The sequence below is a fragment of the Ochotona curzoniae genome, unplaced genomic scaffold (assembly GCF_017591425.1).
Source record: "Ochotona curzoniae isolate NIBS_2020 unplaced genomic scaffold, NIBS_Ocur_1.0 contig_1, whole genome shotgun sequence".
Classification (NCBI taxonomy): domain Eukaryota; kingdom Metazoa; phylum Chordata; class Mammalia; order Lagomorpha; family Ochotonidae; genus Ochotona; species Ochotona curzoniae.
Window position 1 is genome coordinate 27,391,631 of NW_024464918.1, and position 19,959 is coordinate 27,411,589.

The 19,959-nt window shown below is 54.7% G+C and overlaps 1 protein-coding gene across 2 annotated transcripts; it reads left to right on the forward strand.

Moving 5' to 3' along the window:
* Positions 1 to 5,632: 5,632 nt before the first annotated feature.
* On the forward strand, positions 5,633 to 19,886 carry KIAA1191 (KIAA1191 ortholog). 2 transcript variants are annotated; one of them, XM_040966365.1, is made up of 9 exons: positions 5,633 to 5,806; positions 6,686 to 6,786; positions 7,113 to 7,194; positions 10,524 to 10,702; positions 13,867 to 13,993; positions 16,019 to 16,143; positions 17,854 to 17,960; positions 18,088 to 18,230; positions 18,355 to 19,886. In XM_040966365.1, exons 3-9 carry the CDS (start codon positions 7,167 to 7,169, stop codon positions 18,567 to 18,569), a joined length of 924 nt encoding a protein of 307 aa, XP_040822299.1. In that variant the 5' UTR covers positions 5,633 to 5,806; positions 6,686 to 6,786; positions 7,113 to 7,166; the 3' UTR covers positions 18,570 to 19,886. The 2 variants fall into 2 exon arrangements, with proteins under 2 accessions (XP_040822299.1, XP_040822376.1); XM_040966442.1 differs by lacking the exons at positions 6,686 to 6,786; positions 7,113 to 7,194.
* Positions 19,887 to 19,959: the final 73 nt, after the last annotated feature.

Sequence of the window (19,959 nt, forward strand, 5' to 3'; positions counted from 1 at the left end):
AGGAGACAGGCCCATCAACCAAGGAACCCACTGCTGGGTGCTGCTAATTCCTCTCCAGTGGGGAGCTTGCCCCTGTGTTCTACAACTAAATAGCGAGCTAAAAGATGCTGACTTTAGAAAAAGATGCATTGATTTGTTAGACTGAGAAAGAAGTTTTGCTCAATAATTCACTCCCTAAAGGCTTGCATGCTCCTGATGCTAGGAGTTCACTATTCGATATACATCTCCCACGGGGGTGGCAGGGACCCGTGTGCTTGAGCCAACACTCAGGCTGCGTGGGGAGTGAACCGGTGGATGAAAGATCTTTGGTCTCGCCTCTGTCCCTCCTTCTCTCTGTAAATCTGCCTTCCCAATAAAATGAAATCAATCTTTTTCTTAAAAAGACCTGACTTGTGCAAGGTGAGGATTTAGCCACTGAGCCATATTGCTGGGCCCATAAATCAGTTTTTTTAGAAGAAAACATTAAAAAATTATAAAAGAAAATATTAACGAAAATAAAATCCACTGAAAGTGTTTTCCTAATGTCCCTTTTTTCCAGCAACTATTTGTAAATCCTTCATTCGCTTCCTGCCTTCGGGAATACAAATCGGCCTACTCTTTGTCATTGTCCACAGTTCTAGTCAACCTAGCCTCTCCTTAGTTTGTCTGTAACCTTTTCTTGCACTGGTTCTCTATGACTGTTTCTTCCTGAAGATTCTTTGCTTCTTTTCATATTCCTAAAATCCCTCTTTTTCTCTGTCTCCTTCTTTTACTTTTTTTTTTTTCATTGAGTATCATTTAGAACATTTGCTCCAAGAGTCTGCCTCATCCATCCCTCTGCCTGTCTGGATAAGGTAGCACGTTCTATTCTCTTCCCCTTGTGGACTGTGCGTTCCTCTAGGGCCTCTTGTCTTCTGTGAACTCATGTTTCCATGGAGACCAGCATCCCACTCCAGTCCTGAGTGGAGGCAAGAGCTGACCCCAGGCACTCCAGTGTGGGACGGGGGCATCCCAGGTGACGTAAGCCCCTGCAGCTCAGCAGCCAGCCCCGGGTGTGCGCTGGCTCTTGTCTCACATGATGTTGCCTCATGTGTCTTCCTCTTCTTTTTAATTAAAACAAACAAACACACGCCTTTGAACAGACACATAATAACTGTTGTTTTTTGGGGGAAACAATGTGAAATGTCACCCATGTATGGCACATGCAATGATCCAATCAGGGTAATCGATACATCCGTCACATTAGACATTGATCATTTTCAGTGTTGGGAGCATTCACTCTTGACTAGGTTAGTACTCACTTTTGGAAGTACATAATTCTGTTTATCACTTGTGGAACCTAGTCCCAAGTACAGGGCCGACACAAAGGCACAAGAGCGTTCTTTCCCCATCAAGCCCCGGGCCGGCTGTGTGGCGGGAAAGGCCGATATGCTTTCTGAAGCCTTCACTCATAGGGAAGTCTCTCCAGTGAAATCCATCCCTGTCACCACTAGAGGGAGGCATTGTGTATGGTTGTTTTGTGGGAACTTGCTTTCAACCCTCTTTTTTTTTTTTTAAGATTTATTTTATTTTATTGCAAAGTCAGATATGAAGAGAGGAGGAGAGACAGAGAGGAAGATCTTCCATCAGATGATTCACTCCCCAAATGAGCGCAACGGCCGGTGCTGTGCCGATCCGCAGTCAGGAACCAGGAGGCATGATGGCTCAGTAAATTAATCCGCCAGGTCATGTCCCAGCTGCTGCACTTCCCATTCCGCTCCCTGCCTGTGGCCTGGGAAAGCAGCCGAGGACGGCCCAAGGCCTTGGGACCCTGCACCTGTCGGGGTTCAGTGAATCCGAGCGAGTCTCCAAGGCGAGTGAGATGATTTTATCGTCTAGTCCAAGGGGCGACCTCTTGCCATAAGCAAGAAGCGACCCGAATGAAATCATCGTGGGGTTTTTATAGTAAAAGAATCAAAAAGCTATGTGACAGTGAACAAGTACATGATTAGGGGCTAGCAGTGACACAAAACAGAAAGTATGCGACAGGAATTTACAGTGTATAAGCTTGGGAATCCTGATCCTATCACTTCGATGCAGACAGTAATAAAACAGCATGCCTCGAAGGTGGCTGTCTTTCCCGCAAATCCTGAAACTCCAAGATTATCCCTGTCTCTTGCCTGCCTCCTGGTCTTTCAGGAAACAGGAGCTTTGCTCCTAACAGGATGCAGGTGTCTCTTTGGAGATTCCAGACTTCAGGAGTACAGTCCCCTTTACAATTAATCCTTACAGCACCCACATGGGGGGCCTGCAAGAGGCTGCTGGCTCCTGGCTTTGGGTTGGTACAGCTCCGACCACTGCAGCCATTGGAGGAGTGAACCAGCAGATGAGAGATCATTCTCTCTCTGCCTCCTCTTTTCCCTGTAATTCTGCTTTTCAAATACAGGTAATTTCTAAAAGAGTTTTATTTTAGTTTTATTGCAAAGACAGAGAGGAAGATCTTCCATCCACTGATTCACTCCCCAAGTGACCACATGGCCGGTGCTGTGCCAGTCCGAAGCCAGGAGCCAGGAACTTCCTCCAGGTCTCCCACGCAGGTGCAGGGTCTCAAGGCTTTGGGCCGTCTTCGACTGCTTTCCCAGGCCACAAGCAGGGAGCTGGATGGGAAGTGGGGCTGCCGGGATTAGAACTGATGCCCATATGGGATCCCAGTATTCAAGGAGAGAACTTTAGCTGCTAGGCCACGCCGCTGGGCACAAATTCAAATAGTGTTTTAAAAAGACTTAATTGGGTCCGGGGGCGTTGCCTAGTGGCTAAAGTCCTCACCTTGAACTTGCCGGGATCCCATGTGGGTGCCAGTTCTAATCTCAGTAACCCAGCTTCCCATCCAGCTTCTGCTTGTGGCCTAGGAAAGCAGTCAAAGATGACCCAAAACCTTGGGACTCTGTACCTGCGTGGGAGCCACCTACGTGGGAGACCCGGAAGAAGCTCCTGGCTCCTGGCTTCGGGTCGTTGCAGCTCCAGCTGTTACAGCCACTTGGGGAGTGAACAATTGAGCGTAAGATCTCCCTCTCTGTCTCTCTTCCTCTCTTCATATCTGACTTTGCAATAAAAATAAAATTAATATTTAAAAAAAATCAGACAAGCAAACAAACAATAAAGACCAAATTTGGGGCTGGTGTTTTGGTGCAGCAAATGAAACCACCCCGTGCCACACAGCATTCCCACACGGGCATCATTTCAAGTTGGAGCTGCTCTGCCTCCGAGCCAGACCCCTGTTCATGCATTTGGGAAAACAGAGGAAAATGGCCCAAGTCCTTGCACCCTTACCACTCATGGGTAGACCTGGGTGGCGTTCCAAACTTCTGATGCAGTCCTTGCTGTTAACGATCGCTTGGAGAGTGAGCCAGCAGATGGAAGATTCTCTCTCTCCCCATGTTCCTGTCTCTGTCGCTCTGGCTGCTTTTTAAAGCTACAATCAATACATGTTGGAAGAAGGAAAAAAAAAAAAAAGGCAGGTGGTTATTCAGTCACTGTCCTTGCAAGGGAAGAATACGGAAATGAAGTGGAAAGAGGGTGGATGTGCTCCCATCGGATTAAGCAGGTTCTCCTGGTGTGTGTGCAGAGGAAACTGCACGACCAGGCCTCCTGGCGGAAATGTCGTTCTTCTCGTTCCCTTTGGGTTTTTCAGGAGGTCAGATATTAATTTAGCTGCAATTTGCTGACTTGCCACTTGCGCCTGAGTGTTTAGCCAGCTTTTTCTCACCCTCACGAAACGTTCCCCACACACTAACTTGCTTTAGAAAGTAGAGGTCTGCTGAGTTGGCATTTGTGTCGCTTAGTGCAGGCTCTGCCAAGGAACCCCTCGCCATGCCAATTCACTGTAGAAAGCGGCAGTAAGGGCACGTGCTGCAAGCATTCACTGGGTACCAGGGATCTGGCGGTAACTTGGGTGGGACCAGCCTCAGACAACCAGCAAGGTCTCACTGCAGATCTAACTCAGTCCCACAGTGACCTAAAGATCCCTCACCGTGCCCCACCTGCCGGAGATCCACTCCGATTCCCATATCTCTTGACGCAAGCTGGCTTCCAACAGGTGCACCTGCCAGGGCTCCTTTGGCAGTGGTGCCAAAGCAGTGAGTACTCTATTCTGGGCCTGGCCTGGGAGTGCCCAGTACAGGAGTATGAACCCTAGCAACAGCTGCCAGTCGTTTTTATGAAACATCGGTATGTACATTGCAGAGGACAGATTCCCTGGCTGGCCACACCCAGCGACCTGCCGCTGTTGTCTGCCACAACAAAGCCATATAAAGCTGCCAGGACCTCCCCCACCTTGCCAATGACGTTGTCCCTCTTGGGGAAATAGAGCCGTTGTATACAGAACTGAGAACCTATACTGAATAAAGCAGAAAAGCACAGCGAAAGGGGTAGTGGAGGTGGGGGTGTGCTCTGTGGCTTCCAGGGATCTTCCCGTGTGGGAAGTTGCTGTGACTGCTTGGGGTCCAGGGTATCGGGGCTCCCAGGAACCCGGGCCGTGTGGGAAGTCGCTGTGACTGCTCTGGTCCGGGTATCAGGGCTCCCAGGAACCCGGGCCATGTGGGAAGTCACTGTGACTGCTCGGGTCCGGGTATCAGGGCTCCCAGGAACCCGGGCCATGTGGAAAGTTGCTGTGACTGCTTGGGGTCCAGGGTATCAGGGTTCTCAGGAACCCGGACTGTGTGGGAAGTTGCTGTGACTGCTCCGGTCCTGGGTATGGGGCTCCCAGTCACAGCCTGGTGTCAGCGTGCTGGCCTGGGATTCCCATTCTGGTCACTCCATGCCAAGCTTCAGCCTGGTGTGTGAGAGAGAGACGGCAAGCAGTGGCTGCCCACCAATGCCATTTATACACTGGTGCCATGAAAAGCAGGGGCACAGCTGCCGTGGCAAGAGGCGACGGCTTCTAGGAGAGGCTTCAGTTTTCACGTGTCTGTGGCCGAGGAGCAAGCGAGGTGTCCTTGCATTGTGACTTTCATGGGGTACAGAGTGCTGCTTTGGGGACGGAGACAGGTGCTGTGCAGCCCTAGTGGGATTAGGGCAGGGACAAGATGTCAGCTTTGCTTACAGAGAGGTGGCAGACTTGAAAGGTTTTGAGTAAAGCCACATCATCCAAAACAAAACAAACAAAAAAACTCATCCAAAACCACTGGCTATTGATAAGCCAATTACAGAATCTATGAAAGACCTTGCTGTGTGGTGCACTGGCACTCAAGTTCATTGTGATGAGGAAAGCCTCCGGGGCCTTAATGCTGACATCTCAGTGTGGCACCCAGTCCCCATACCTACAGTCCTCCGCAGACGACGTGCGCTCCGGAACTGGGGTCTGTTCTGTCCCCAATCTCTTCCACTTCCTTAAATCTGTTGCTTTGTTCCATTTGTTAACCCTTCAGAAAAAAAGAAAGTCCTTTAGGATGAAAAGCCTGAGCTGGTACCTCTCCACGCCCCATTTTCCCTAGCGTGAAGGGACTCTAACTTGGGGAGACCGGTGCCCCAGCAGCCGATTTTGGGGACATTTCCTGCTGACCTCTCTCCAAAGGCCTGAAAGCCCCGGATTATAGAGACTACAACTCCCGGCATGCCCCAAACACCGCCGCGGACCAAGTCTCGCGCGAAGTGCCGTGGTTCCCGGTAGGGTTTATCACCCAGGCTGCGGGCGACGCGGCTGCTGAGTTCCCGGTTCGGTGCTGGGAACGTCTGTGGGTGCGGGCGCCTTCACCATGGCTCGGGGCTGGACTAGACTACGGTCTCTCCGGATACCTGCGTCCTTGGAACCTCTCTAGTGCCGGAGTTCGGGCCGCAGGCGGGAGAGCAGGTGACCCTACGGGGGCCCTGGGCCCTCCCGGGCAGCGTCCACTGCCCGTCACGGGGAAGGGTGTGTGTGTGTCGGTGCTGAGGGCACCCCTTGTCCCGGGCAGCGTCTGCTGCCCATCATGGAGGAGGGTGTGTGTGTGTGTGTGTGTGTGTGTGTGTGTGTGTGTTGGGGGGCACTGTCGGTGCTGAGGGCACCCCTTGTCCTGGGCAGCGTCCACTGCCCATCACGGGGGAGGGTGTGTGTGTGTGTCGGTGCTGAGGCACCTTTGTCCCGGACAGCGTCCACTGCTCATCACGGGAGAGGGTGTGTGTGTGTGTGTGTCGGGGGGCACTGTCGGTGCTGAGGGCACCTCTTGTCTCCGGCTCGGAGGTCTGGCCTCGGTGTCTGCGTTGCCCACCCGAGGCTGGGGTCATGCTGGCTGAGTGCCCCTTGTCCCCCCGGGGTCCAGGGCCTCCCTGGTCTCACCCACTGCCCAGTTCCTCGCCCCTCATCACTCCAGCCTGCTCCCTGCCAGCTCTGGCTTCCGGGGTCTGCTTGTCTCCACTCGGACGGCGGCAGAGGCAGCTGGGCGAGGACCAGCCTTTGGAGGGCCGGGCTGAGGGATGTGTCTGGGTCGGGAGTGCTCCCTGTGCAGCTGCTCCTCAGGGAGGGCCTCACAGGGCCAAGGGCAGTGTAGCCCCAAAGGGAATGCTCTGCGAATGTTAAGAATGAGCTTGGATCCCCGGGGTGCTAGTCCCTTGCTGTGTGATCCGGAAGCAGTGCCTTTCGCAAGGGTTGTGGTGGAGCATGAATGATGGTGTGTGTGTGTGTGTGTGTGTGTGTGTGTGTGTGTGTGTGTGTGTGTGCGTGTGCCCACACTGGCTCTTTGTCCTCACCTAGACCCTCTGCATGGATCCCTGGGAAGTCCCTGCACAAGGCTGGACCATGCTCCTCGTTAACATCTGTCTGTCCCCGTAGTGTCGCCTCGTCATTTCACTGTGGTAAGATGGCTTTTTCACCAGGTGTGGTGTCTCGGCTTGTCATCTCGTGGGTGCTGAGATCCTGCCCCTGGGTGATGGGACCTTTGAGCCGCCCACTGGCTGGTGTGTGTGTGTGTTTCTGCTTGGTCAGCAAGCTGTCCCACTCGGTGTGCCAGTCCCATGGGCCGGGAGCCACCTGCTGGCTGGTGTGTGTGTGTGTGTGTGTGTGTGTTCCCACCTGCCACCAAGCCTCCCACTCCCCACACTCCCTGTGCCCATCAGTAGGGCAGCGCCAGAGCTGTCCACCGGTGTCCATTGTCACAAATGTCCTTTGTCATTTCCACTAGGGGCAGGGCCTTTTGGAACCCTAGAAAGAGGAAGCATCTGGACCCGTCTTTACGATGGCTTCACGACACCCAGACATGCCCGGTAAACTTACATTCTTTTTGCTAAAGTCACTTTTTTTTTTTTTTTTTTGGCCCTGAGTGTTTTCAGCTGAGATGGATGGTATTTCACGGGAGCCATGTGTTAATGGATCCGTGCTCGTGGCCACTCGCTGCTGCTGGGTGCATGGTTAGGTGTGAGGGGACAGGCTTTGTGCAAAGGCAGTGTTAACATCCACCCAGTTGTGCTGGGAGCCCTCAGTCTGGCTTCAGAAGGAGCAGCTGTCTCACTTTAGGGTCAGGTGGGTTTGTTACCCAAGCCATGAAACTCACACTCTTGGGTAGGGGACAGGGACACTGGAAGTGGGTCATGAAATGGCACCTGGCTGCACTGAGTGGGTCTGTTTGGGACAGTGACTCTGCGCTCCTGAAGTCATGGGTTCCTCTGGGCACTGTTCTCCGGGAAGGGAGGCTTTTAACTTAAATTGGAATCATTTGTTCATTTCTGAGCCTTACTGTAGATGACATTTCTTGTTTCTTACGGTTATTGCGAAGATTAAATGACATTTTTTTTTTAAACATGAGTTGAAAGTGGTGAATCTTCATGTGTTTGTTGGAAGGCAGAGGGACTGGCTTGCCTGTGCAGCTGGTTCACTCCCCAGATGCCCAGAGTGGACAGGGCTGGGCAGGGCTGGGCAGGGCTGGGTCAGGCTGGGGTCAGGAGCGCACAACCTGGCTCTCTGCCGTGGGCCGCAGGGACCAGCTGCTGCAGCCATGGCTGCCTCCTGTCAGGGCACTTAAACCACTGCGCCAAGCCCCCTTCCCCCTGAAAATTGGTTGGTCTCTTTTTGTATTTTCTTGTAAATATTGGTTGACTTAATTTTTAAAAAAGATCTATTTTAATCTTTTTTTTAATTGGAAAGGCAGATTTACAGAGAGAAGGAGAGACAGAAAGATCTTACATCCGCTGGTTCACTCCCCAAGTGGCCACAACAGCGGGAGCTCAGCCTATCTAAAGCCAGGAGCCTGGAACCTCCTCTGAGTCTCCCACACAGGTGCAGGGTTCCAAGGCTTTGGGTCGTCCTTGACTGCTTTCCCAGACCACAAGCAGAGAGCTGGATGGGAAGTGGAGCTGGCTGGGATATGAGTCGGCGCCCATATGGGATCCTGGTGTATGCACAGTGAGGACTTGAGCCACTAGGCTGCCACGCCAGGCTGTTGGATGACTTTTTAATATATATATATTTTTTTTGCAAATTTTTGTTTGAAAATATATATTTTTTTTAAATCTTAGAGGAGAGAGGGAGAGAGAGAGAAGTGTCTTTCTTCCACTGATTTACTCTCCAAATGGCCACAATGGCTGGAACTGAGATGATCCAAAGCCAGGAGTCAGGAGCTTCTCCTTGGTCTCCCACATGGCTGCAGGGTCCCAACCACTTGGTCCGTCCTCCACTGCTTTCCCAGGCTGTAAATAGGAAGCTGGATGGGAAGTGGAGCAGCTGGGGCACAAACTGGCTCCCAAATTAGGATGCTGCAAGGCAAGGCTGAGTATTAGCCTGATGCACCACTGTGCCTGCCCCAGGTTTATTTTGTTAAACAAAAATTTGAATGACCACTTTACAGAGAGAGGGAGGGAGAGACAGGAAAACATCCTCCTTGCGCTGGTTCACTCCCCAAGTGGCTACAGTGCCTACAGCTAGGCCAGGCTGATGAGAACTGGGAGCCTGGAACTGCGTCTGGGTCTCCCGTGTGGGTGACAGGACTCCAAGGACTTAGGATATCTTCATATCTTATGCTGCTTCTCCAAATGCATTAGCAGGGAACTGGATCAGAAGTGGAACAGCCGGCGCTCGAACTGGTGCTCCTAAGGGATGTAGTGTTGTCGGCATAGCTTGACCCACCATGCCGCAATGCCCGGCCCTCGATGATCTGATGATTGTTTCTAGAAAGGCTGTCGGGATGGCTGTGAGGACTCTAAGGTGCTGAAGTTGCTGCCAGATTAGGATAAAAGTCTGTCTTGCGTCCCCCGTGTCGATCGCCCGTGTTCTGTGTGACATCGTCAGCTTGGATGTGCGTCTCTCATTGTTGCTGCGATTGCCAGACTCCCTGTCCCCTCTGGGCTGGAGGGCCGTGCTTGCTAGGTGGCCACCGAACGGTGTCACCTAGCCTGGGTGCTGCAGGCGGTGTGAGATCTCTCTCCATTTCTCACCTAAACCTGCTGGCAGGGTGACACCAGGGAAGTCACTTCTGCCTTTGTTTCCCAAGCTGGAAAATGGGAAGAACGACTGTGTAAGGAGAGTTACAGGAGGGACGTGAGCACATAGCAATGAAAGTACTTAGTGTTGTGTGTGTGTGTGTGTGTGTTTTAATGGCGGCACAACGCAGATCCCAGAACGCTTGCTCATTTAAAGTGAACAGTTTTGGAGTTTGTAGTACATTCACATGATTGTGCAACCGTCACCACGAATCTGATTGGGGAATCTTTTCATCATTCCAGAAAGAAAGCCTGTTAGCAGGCTCGTTGGATCCCCCCCCCAGCTCCTGCACAAGCCTGGCCGTTTCCCACGGCTGTGCTCCGTGGGCGCCTGGCAGCCTGTCATCCCCTTCCTGTGGGCTTATTAGTGATCGTGAAGAGTGATAGTGTGTGTGGGATCTGCCTGGTGGCCTCACTCGGAACTCAAGTGCTGCTGGTTCGGGACTCACTGCCAGGCAGGCTGGTTCCTGGCGAGCCCTTACGTAACTGACACAGTGGGAAAATGCCACCTTGGCTGACGGACTCTGGACGGTAGTTCCGATATAAAAGGATTAGCAAACAACATGAGCCTTGTTCCCTGATTTGGCCCAGCTGAGCACGCCCTTAGAGACCTGGCATCGCCAAAGGCCCTTCCTGGAGTTGGTCCCGGTGGGTCCTGGTTGGTGAGACTGGTTGTCTTTAATACTGGGGATTGGTGTTGGTTTCCAAATCCTACGGAAGGCTGAGATGCTGCACAGCGGACTGAAACAGTTCTCAGGGGGCATGGGGAGGTTGAGGAGTTGGCAGTGAGACCTCAGGCCATTGTGGCATAACCGTGGGGTGTTCCTTCCCTTCCAGGCTGTGGGTGTTCCCTGCTGTAGCTGGTGGGAAGGGAGAGCCCTGTGTGAGGGTGTCCCTGGACACGCAGCACGGCCTGCAGGCAGACGGCTTTAGGCTCTGCTTGCAGACCCTCTGTGCCCTTGCTTGAATTTGGGGTTTCCTACTCCAGAAGGGGTGAGAGTGGAGGAAGGCTCAGTCTTGCTGCCCCCCTGCGTGGCCAGGCTGTTCTGGCTCATGTGCCCGAGCTTCCCGTCCACGTGGTAACTCACCAAACCCGACCTGACACGTGTTTCTGTCTTTAGCCCTGGAGCCCAGCGGGCCTCTAGGCAAGATGTCCCTGCCCATCGGGATGTACCGCCGGGCATTCAGCTACGACGATGCCCTCGAGGACCCCTCGCCCATGACTCCTCCTCCATCGGACATGGGCAGCATCCCCTGGAAGCCCGTCATTCCAGAGCGCAAGTATCAGCACCTCGCCAAGGTATCCAACCCTGCTGGGCGCCTCTGTCCCGCCTGCCCCTCGGGCTGGCTGACCCCACAGCTTTGGGTGGCAGCCACTCCTGGGTGTGTTTCTGGGCCTCTGTTACAGCTGGTTTATCTTTTTTATTCACAAGTACAGCAGCTGTGTCATTTCCCACCCAGGACTGTGCTGTCCCCACCCCGCTCCCGTATGCCACGGGGTGAAGTCCCAGTTCCGGGCTGGGCTCTCTCTGCCACTGCCTCCACAGGGATCCAGCCATGCGGGTTGCCAGGCTTTCTTGTACTCAGCACAGCAGCTGACACAGCTCCAGGGGCTTGGCCTGCATGCTCTCCTCATCCTGCCCTCACAGCCCCTCCTGCTGCTGCGTTTGCCCACCTGGGGCGTCCTGTGTTTTGTTCAGACCCCCCTGGTGTGAAGGCTTGCCTGACTCTCCATCCTCCCTCTTGAGTGCCAGTGGACCGTGCACCTTATCATAACTGGTACCTCACTGCAGTGCCTGGAGTTGGGATCTTTTTTTCTCTAATATATGTTTTTATTATATTTTGACAATCTTTACATAGTTAATTAGGGTGTTCAAGGGCTGCAGGGAAGTGGGTAAGACCATCATTTCCATACTGCTTCCTTCATGTATCTGAGGTAAAGGGGGATATAGAGGGAGAAGCCCCACCCAGTTTCCCACCCACCCTAAGTCCCGGATATGGGGCATGCTCTGAGATACTCGCTCAGGTGGTTTCAATAGTTCACCATTCATGGATTGCTACCAGTCTCGCCACTCCAAGGGAAGGGATCTTGATGGCTGGGGCCTTGTGTGTGCGTACTCCGTAGTATCACTGAGGGCCTGCTCAGTGTCATCTTGTTTTTTTTAAAGATTAATTTTTAAAAATTATTTCTATTGGAAAGTCAGATACACAGAGAAGAGGAGAGACAGAGAGGAAGATCTTCCGTCCGATAATTCACTCCCCAAGTGGCCACAATGGCCGCTGCTGTGCCAATCCAAAGCCAGGAACCCGGAGCTTCCTCCAGGTCTCCCATGCTGGTGTAGGGTCCCAAGGCTTTGGGCCGTCCTCGACTGCTTTCCCAGGCCACAAGCAGGGAGCTGGATGGGAAGTGGAGCAGCTGGGATCAGAGCTGGCGCCCATATGGGATCCTGGCTTGTTCAAGGCGAGAACTTTAGCCGCTGGGCCACTGCGCTGGGCCCTCAGTGTCGTTTTGTGACTGTCAGATAAGTTGGCTGCTTCTTGAGCACATGCCATCCCGCCTGCCCGCAAGGCCGTTTCCCATGGCTGTCCTCCGTAGGCGCTGTCTGCCACACACTGCAGTCCGCTCTCAGCTGCCTGACGCTCGTGGCTCCTCCAGTCCTCCAGGGACTGTCATTTCTGACCGTCCCACCACTTGAACCTTCAAGAAAGGCTGTTATACTGTCATACTGTTGCCTGAACAAGCTAATCCTGCCCCCTTTTCTGGTTAAGCCATTTCACCTGCACCTGCAGTTTCACCCCACTTTGCTCTGTGTGATAGCTCAGGGTCTCACAGGAGATGGATGGCAGAAGGGTCACAGAAGGTCTGTGGACTGTGACCTTGGACACACAGCTTTCCCCTTGTCCCAGGGTATGGGCACTCTGCTGACATCTGGGCAGTGCCAGTGGGGCGCTGGTGAAGGAAGACCCAGAAGCTTGGCCCCCCACGCATTGGCTCAGGCTGAGGCCCCGGCCCTGGCTCCCAGTGGACCCTGGCTGAGTAGGGCCATGCATTATTTATAATTCTTTGTCGTGAGTTTCCCCCTGCCTCTCCCAGCCCCCTTCTCACGTTGCCCGATAGCTCTGCAGGCAAGGCCCTCTGTCGGTTTTCTGTTGGAGTCTGACCCTGTCAGTTGTCAGAAAAACCAGTTCGTGGAAACACTGGGACTCAGGCCTGTGATGGCAAAGGCTGAGCCCTCCAGGGGCCCGAGGAGAAGGTTAGTGGGGCTTCTAGGGCTCCTCCCTCTTTGGTCATGAGGACGGCTGGCTGCTACCCGGGCAGAGGCTGGGTGTCCAGGTTTCCTTGGTGGCCCAGCCGCAGCAGCTGACGGCTCAGAACAGCTCTGAGAAGGGAGCGCTGCACTGGATCCTAGACGTGCGTTCTTTCATTCGCCCAGACTGTCCACGTGCTGGGCCGCGTCAGCCAATTTTGGGCAAGGAAACGTGGGTTCCTGTTCCACTCGAGTGAGATCACAGCTGGGACGCGGAGCTGCTGCTGGCTAGCGGGGGTGGCACCCCAGTCCCCTGGCCTCCTCCTTTGTGACCATAGTTCTCTTCAGACCCTTTGGAATAGCAGAGAACGTGGAATGATCCGAGTTGTTCTCTCTGCTGGGAGAGGGCCTCTGCATGAGCTCAGGTGTTTAGATGAGGGGCCATTGCCTGAGCCTTGAGAGCAGCGGTTCTTTTTTTTAAAGATTTATTTATTTATTGGAAAGTCAGATGTACAGAGAGGAGGAGAGACAGAGGAAGATCTTCCGTCTGATGATTCACTCCCCAAGTGAGCGCAATGGCCGATGCTATGCCGATCTGAAGCCAGGATCCAGGAACCTCCTCCGGGTCTCCCATGTGGGTGCACAGTCCCAAGGCTTTGGGCTGTCCTCGACTGCTTTCCCAGGCCACAAGTAGGGAGCTGGATGGGAAGTGGAGCTGCTGGGATTAGAACCTGCGCCCATGCGGGATCCTGGCATGTTCAAGGCGAGGACTTTAGCCGCTAGGCCACGCCGCCGGGCCCGAGAGCAGCAGTTCTTAATGTGTGTGGGGATCAGCGCTGGCACCAGAGCACTCGCTAGGAACGTGAATTCTTGCGTCTTGCCGCAGCAGCCGGCGCGTTCTGTGTAAGAAGCTCAGCAGTGTCTTTCGCAAGCTCTCGGGGGATTTTCTCAGTCACCAGGTTGCAGGGCCTCTGAGCAAGTGCTCTGCTGGGTGCCGTGTGGCCTGGGCCCAGGCTGGGTCGGAGTAGCCTTAGAGCTTTGGATTCCAGCTTGCCCGCTTGATAAACTGAAGCTAGTCAGTCATGTGATGCCCCCCTCTGTGGTCTCTGTGGGTGCTGGAGATGGCCACTGCTTTCTTCAGAGAGTTGCCATGTGCCAGATAATGCCCTGCCCTTCTTCCCCAAGCTGTGTGCTTCCCTGCCCTCTGTTGAACCAGGTGGAGGAAGGAGAGGCCCGTGCGTCAACCCCTGCCGTGGCTCTGTCGGCGTCCGTGGAGAGTGTGGACAAGGCGCCAGTGGTGAAGGCCAAGGCCACCCATGTCATCCTGAGTTCCCTGATCACAAGTAAGCGTGAAGGGAAGCTGGCTGCCCTCTCCAACTCCCAGCTTGATGCTCTTTGGAGACGGCCAATTTGTGGAACGTGAAGCAGCTCAGTTGGGTTGGGTGTACCCGCTACTTTGGGGGCCCTCGTCTCGGTTTCCTGTCACTTGTGAGCAAGTCACTGAACTCTGCAGACTGTTGTCCCTTTATAGAGCGGGGCACCGGGCCAGCAGGTGGTCAGGGTTAGAGAGCCGGGAGCTGCTGCCGCCCCTGCCCAGTCAGCCCACTGAGGTGCCCCACCTGCCCCAGGTTTCTGATCTGGTTTTCAATTAAACAGCTCAACTTTGGTCCATCAGGAGAAGGGCCAGGTTTGGTGTGTGCCTTGGGTGTGGGCCTAATGCAGGGAGAGTTCCTGGGTTTGTTTTGTTTTGAACCTGGTAAGGCGTGACCTGGCCTTTCTGGTTGCTGGGGAAGTTAACGATGACCAGCAGTGAGCTCTGCTCAGCAGCAGGCTGTCTGGACCAGGGCAGGGCGGTGTAAAAGGGCTGCAGACATTCTCCAGGGCTGGCGGGCTTTCAGAGTCAAAGCCCTTGCTTATCTTCCCCAGGATAGCTTCCGGTTTTCTGGAGAATTTTCCCAATAACAGTAATCCCCGCTCCATACCTTGGTTTCCTCTTTCTCATGCTGCAGTGCACCAGGTGGATCAGTGCTTGCTGGTTGATTTGGCAAGTGTCTGTAGTGTCAGAGCTGAGCTCTTCCTGGGGCACAGCGCCATTTCTGCATCGAGAACACGGGTGCACCAGGCAGACGGTTCGATACCCGGATGTGCTACAGGCACTGGGCCCTTGGCTGACCCAATCACGTTCACTTACACACGTGTTTTTATGTTGTAGATACGAGACAGGCCAGTCTGGCGTTTCCAGCTAATCCTACCATGAATGTTGCTATAATTTTTTCATTACAAAAACTAGCCGCACGTACAATTCTGGCACTGGTACAGATTCACTCAATCCCTTTTCAGTTTGTAGGTCAGGTGACTAGCTGGTAAGCAAAGACAGCTTTTTTGTTTTTTTAAAGGTTTTAGTTTTATTTGAAAGGCAGACTTTCAGAGAGAAGGCGAGACAGAGAGATCTTCCATCCACTGGTTCACTTTCCAGATGGCTGCGTGGCCAGAGCTGAGCTGATTTGAACTTAGGAGCCAAGAGCCTCCTCTGGGTCTCCCACATGAGTACAGGGTCCCAAGGCTTTGGGCTGTCTTCCACTGCTTTCCCAGGCCACAGGCAGGGAGCTGGATGGGAAGTGGGGCATCCAGGGCACGAATCAGTAGTGCCCTTATGGGATGCCAGTGCCGCTGACGTAAGCTTAGCCTGCTCTGCCACAAGGTCAGTCCCGAGAGCAGGCGTGCCTTGCTGCCCTTGTTTTCTCTGCTTCTGGTGCAGCACCTCAGAAGGGGCCTCCCCAGCCCCCGGGCATTCGGGCTGTGGACTCTGGGCTCCCAGCTGCTGCATTCCCGCCATCTCTGTACACAGTCAGTGCCGCTCCCTCGCTGGGAATGACGAGGGAGTCCGCCCCGACGGGCGGGCCACGTGCAGTGGGCAAGCGCTGTACGAGCCTTTCCACACGTGAGACACACTGTCCGTGGACTTGGGCCGGCTCATGGCGGAGTCTGGTTTAAATGGGATTGGATTCGTGGTGCTGTGTGGGTGGTGAGGGTAGGGAATCTTAGAAAACTTGGTATCTGGGGGAGTTTCCCAGCATCTCAGTGTCAGCTGCTTTGTCCACCTTGCTTTCCTAAATCCAGAGAAGATGTTCCAGGGTGCCAACAAGCGGGGGCTCAGCAGTGTTTGCCTGGCACTCCTGAGCTGCCTGGCCAGGCGCAGGCTGCGCCCCTGTGTGATGTGGCGCCAGCTTGCAGCTGCCCTGAGGGCCACTGCGCGAGGTTGGGCAGTGTTCCTGGCAGTGCCCGTCTCCAGGGTGGCCGGTGTGCTCTCACTTCCTGGGAGATCTGCCCTGGGGGTGGGCTTGACCCTCAGTCATCTTTGTCTCCAGAGCAGACCCAGGAAAGCATTGAGCGCTTCGAGCAGCAGGCAGGGCTGCGGGATGCCGGCTACACGCCGCACAAAGGCCTCACCACCGAGGAGAACAAGCACCTGCGCGTGGCGGAAGCACTCCAGGTAAGCTTGCCGCCCCCCAGGCATGCTCAGAAGACAACACCTGCCCCAGCTCAGCTGGCTGCTGCTTTGGAGAGCACTGGCAGGAGAACCTAGAACCGGGGGAGCCCTCTCCATGCTGGCATTTCCTTAGCCTCCTAGTGTCTGCCTAGGTCTGCTCGTGGACCAGGGGCCGTCCTTTGCCTGCACTGGCGAGGAGGACCGAGGCGCTGTCAGCTCTCGGGTGTGGGATGTGTGGGCGCTTGGTGGACATGACAAGGCTGTGGTCTGTGACTTGGGGCTGGGCTTGGAGAGGAGCCGCAGGGAGTCTCACCAGCGGACCTGTTAGTGGGGAAGCTGCGTCTTGTTCCGTATTCAGGTTTTTCACAATTTAAATGTGAAATTGGAATGATTTTGCTCTCATTTCTAAAAATTCAAAGAATGTGACGAGGATTTAATTGATAATGAGATATTTGAGTGAACAGAAGTTTCAGATGACTTTTGAAGACCGCTTTTTGCTGGGGAGTGCCCTGTGGCTTGCATCCGTTGAATCTTCACGTAGACCCTGCTCGCTGTGTTTCGTCAATGGAGAGTGAGGCCCCGGGTCATATGCCAGCCAGTGTTGGTACCACACCTCAACAGGTGTCCCATTTGCTGCTGGGTTTTTTCCTTCCGTGCATCTGGCTCTTGATTACAAGGGTGAGGCTGACTGTGAAGGGGCACAGGGATAGCTCAGAAGCTGGGACTGCCTGCCACAGGCCAGGGCGGGGCTCTTCCCATCCTGTCCCCGGCTAAGGGTTCTGAGGTGTGCTGAGGAGAGCGGGGCTGCCCTGGGTGAGGACCTACAAAACCTTGCCCACTGTTGGCAGTTTGGAGCTGGCTCTATTATAGACTGACTTTAAACAGCGCTGTTAGGGGGGTCGGGTGGGCCGGGGCCACTGCGGACAGAGAGCGGCACAGCCAGTGTCTGATGGCTGATTTGCAGTTGAGCAGTTTGCCTTATCAGATGGAGGCACTGATGGGGTCGCCCATGTCCTGCCTCTTGGCCACAGGAGTGGGTCACAGGGTGGGCACAAGTGCCGGAAGTTAGCTTCATTTGTAAGGCATCACTGGCTGACACGGCTGGCTCTGTGGAGTGGGGGCAGTGAGAGCAGTGGTCAGGGCTGCAGCTTGGACAAGCAGGACCCCACTAAGACATGGAGGGTCACGTTTGCTGTGGGGCCCTGCTCCTGCAGTGGGGTACGTGTGTCTCTCCCTGTTAGACTGGTAGTCTGGGGAGGGACATGGCTGGGGAGGACAGCCGTTTGGAGGAAGGGAGCGTGTGGCTGGCCGGGGGCCTGGCTCGCAGAGGCTGCGCACAGCGTGGCTCGGACGCAGGCGTGGACGCCGAGACAGCTCTGGGCCCTGCTGATCGGTCAAGGGGGCCAGCTGGAGAGCTGGCTCTTCCACTTCCTGGCAGGGTGGCTGTGGGAAATGACTTCATTTTGTTGCAGGCCAAAGCCCTGGCATAGAGTTTGTAGCTCAGGGCAGGTTTGGGATGGAGCAGAATGAATCCTCAATTTCAGAAAGATACAGCTACATCCAGTGTGGTGAACTGAATGAATATTCTTTATGTAATCCCTTGCGCTTCAAGTTAGGGTATGAACCAGCTTGTTTATGCCTGGATTTGGCTCTGTGGGGGCCACTGTGCGTTTACGCCCATCTAAACTACTCTCCTCTTACCCGCCTGGCCAGAAGCTGAAGCTGCAGAGTGGAGAGACCATCAAGGCAGAGAGGCAGCCTGCGTCGGTCCCGTCCAGCCCGAGCAACAGCCCCCTCCCCTCCCCGAAGCAGGGGCCCAGGTGAGCTCTGGCCCGGCCTCTGCCAGCCGGTGCTCCCCAGGGACAAGGGCAGCTCACAGGCAGGGCTTGCTGCTGCGGCCTGACGTGTGTGAGGACGATGTGTGAGCATTGTGTTTTATTCTTTCAGAGGCTGGTTTGCTTCCGGCTCCTCCACAGCCTTACCTGGCTCAAATCTTAGCACCATGGATCCTGGCGCTGGGGACAAGGACAGGAGCTCAGCCGAGAAGTGGAGCCTCTTCGGGCCGAGACCCCTCCAGAAGTCTGATTCCGGTGAGGCAGTCCCTTTAGACCCAAACAGACCCCCGCCCTGGCAGGCACCACGGCATGCTGTCCTTGCACGCTGGGGGTCACCTGCTGACCCTGGGCACGTGTGTTCCCTGCTTTACTCGTGTAGGAAGTTTTGCCGTCCAGGCCTACAGAGGAGCCCAGAAGCCCTCGCCCATGGAAGTGATGCGTGCTCAGGCCACCCGGATGGCTGAAGACCCCGCGACCTTCAAGCCACCCACGATGGACATCCCAGGGACGCAGGGGAAGAAGGCGCCACCTCTGCCGCGGACACATCACCTCAAACCCCGGGAGCTGAACGTGCTTACCCCCACCGGCTTCTAGAGCTTCCTGAGCGGGGCCTCCTGCACCCCACCCCCTGACCTCAGCTGACATAGGAAAGGCACACTCCACACATCCCCCTACTTGGAGCTGGAGACAGCCGGCTCTGGAGCAGCGCCAGCAAAGCCCGTGCTTGCCGGCTGGAAGAGGCTGTTTTGTCCTGCTGTGAGGTTACTTGGTCTCGGCAGCCACACGTGGAGCCCCCTGCCACCCCTCAACCTGGATTTGTGTCACTGACCCCAGGCCTGAGCCTGCCCATCGTGCCCTGGGTAACGGTGTTCGTGCTGTTCCAGCCGCCAGGCTCGGCTCAGCCTGCGCCCTGACTGGTCACAGCGTGGCGGTCACAGCGTGGTGGCGCTCAGGGCCCAGCGGGGCTGCTGTTGCTGGGCTCCTGCTGGGCCCAGGAGGGACCTGGGCTCCTGCACAGCTGGTACGACTGGAGGCCACGTTTAGCAGTTTCTACACACAGGGGTCTCCTCGCTGCCCCGAGGCCTGGTGAGCTGGTGCGGCTGGAGGCACGCTTGGCGTAGACGTTCAGAACAAACACTAGTCCTGTGGATCTTTGCTTGCCCTTTAGAGCGACATAAATCTAACTCCAGTCGGATGGAAAACCAAGGGGGAAGCGGATGGCAGCCCTGCAGTTAACAGGAGTTTGGCGATCTGTCTCGGGCTCAGGCGGGACGCGTGTGGCCTCGTGTTGATGTCATGATGCAGGTCAGGGCCCGACCCTGTGGGGGTGAGAGCGCTGAAGGAGTCACTTATTCTCTAACGAGCGTTTCTCACCAACACCACACGCGTTAGCGCTCACGGTGCGCTCGGACAGCTGCTTGACTGGGGGCGTCGCACGGTCCTGTAGGAGAGACCCTGGCGCTCCGACCACCAGGACAGTTCATTTCTTTGTTGCTTCTGTTAGCTCTCTCATTTTGACAATAAAAGCCCTTCCTCCTCTGTGAGATGTGGGTGCCGGCCCGTTGGTCCGGCCGCCCCCTCTGCCTGCCCACCCTCACAGAACCTCTGCGGGGGAACTTGGGATTTTGAAAAAGCCTGCCTTTTTATTGTGCTCTTTCCACATCACACGCTTTGTTTCACACTGGAGCCTTCTCTCCCCAACCCCCTTCCTTGTCGACGGGCCGCAGAGCCAGCTCCACAGGCAGCTTACCAGGTCTGATGCAGAATGTCCATTCTGCTGGGGAAAGATAGCTCTTTTCTAGAAGTGGGCGGCAGGACCTTGAATGACGCAACGTTGATATATATCATGTCTGTTGGGCAAAGGGGGTCTCTTCTCACATCTTGAGTGGCAGCATTAAAACATACCGTGCATATAGTATTACTTCTTTAAATAAAAAAGTATAGATAAATAATTTATTTAAAAATATATACACCTTGTATATTG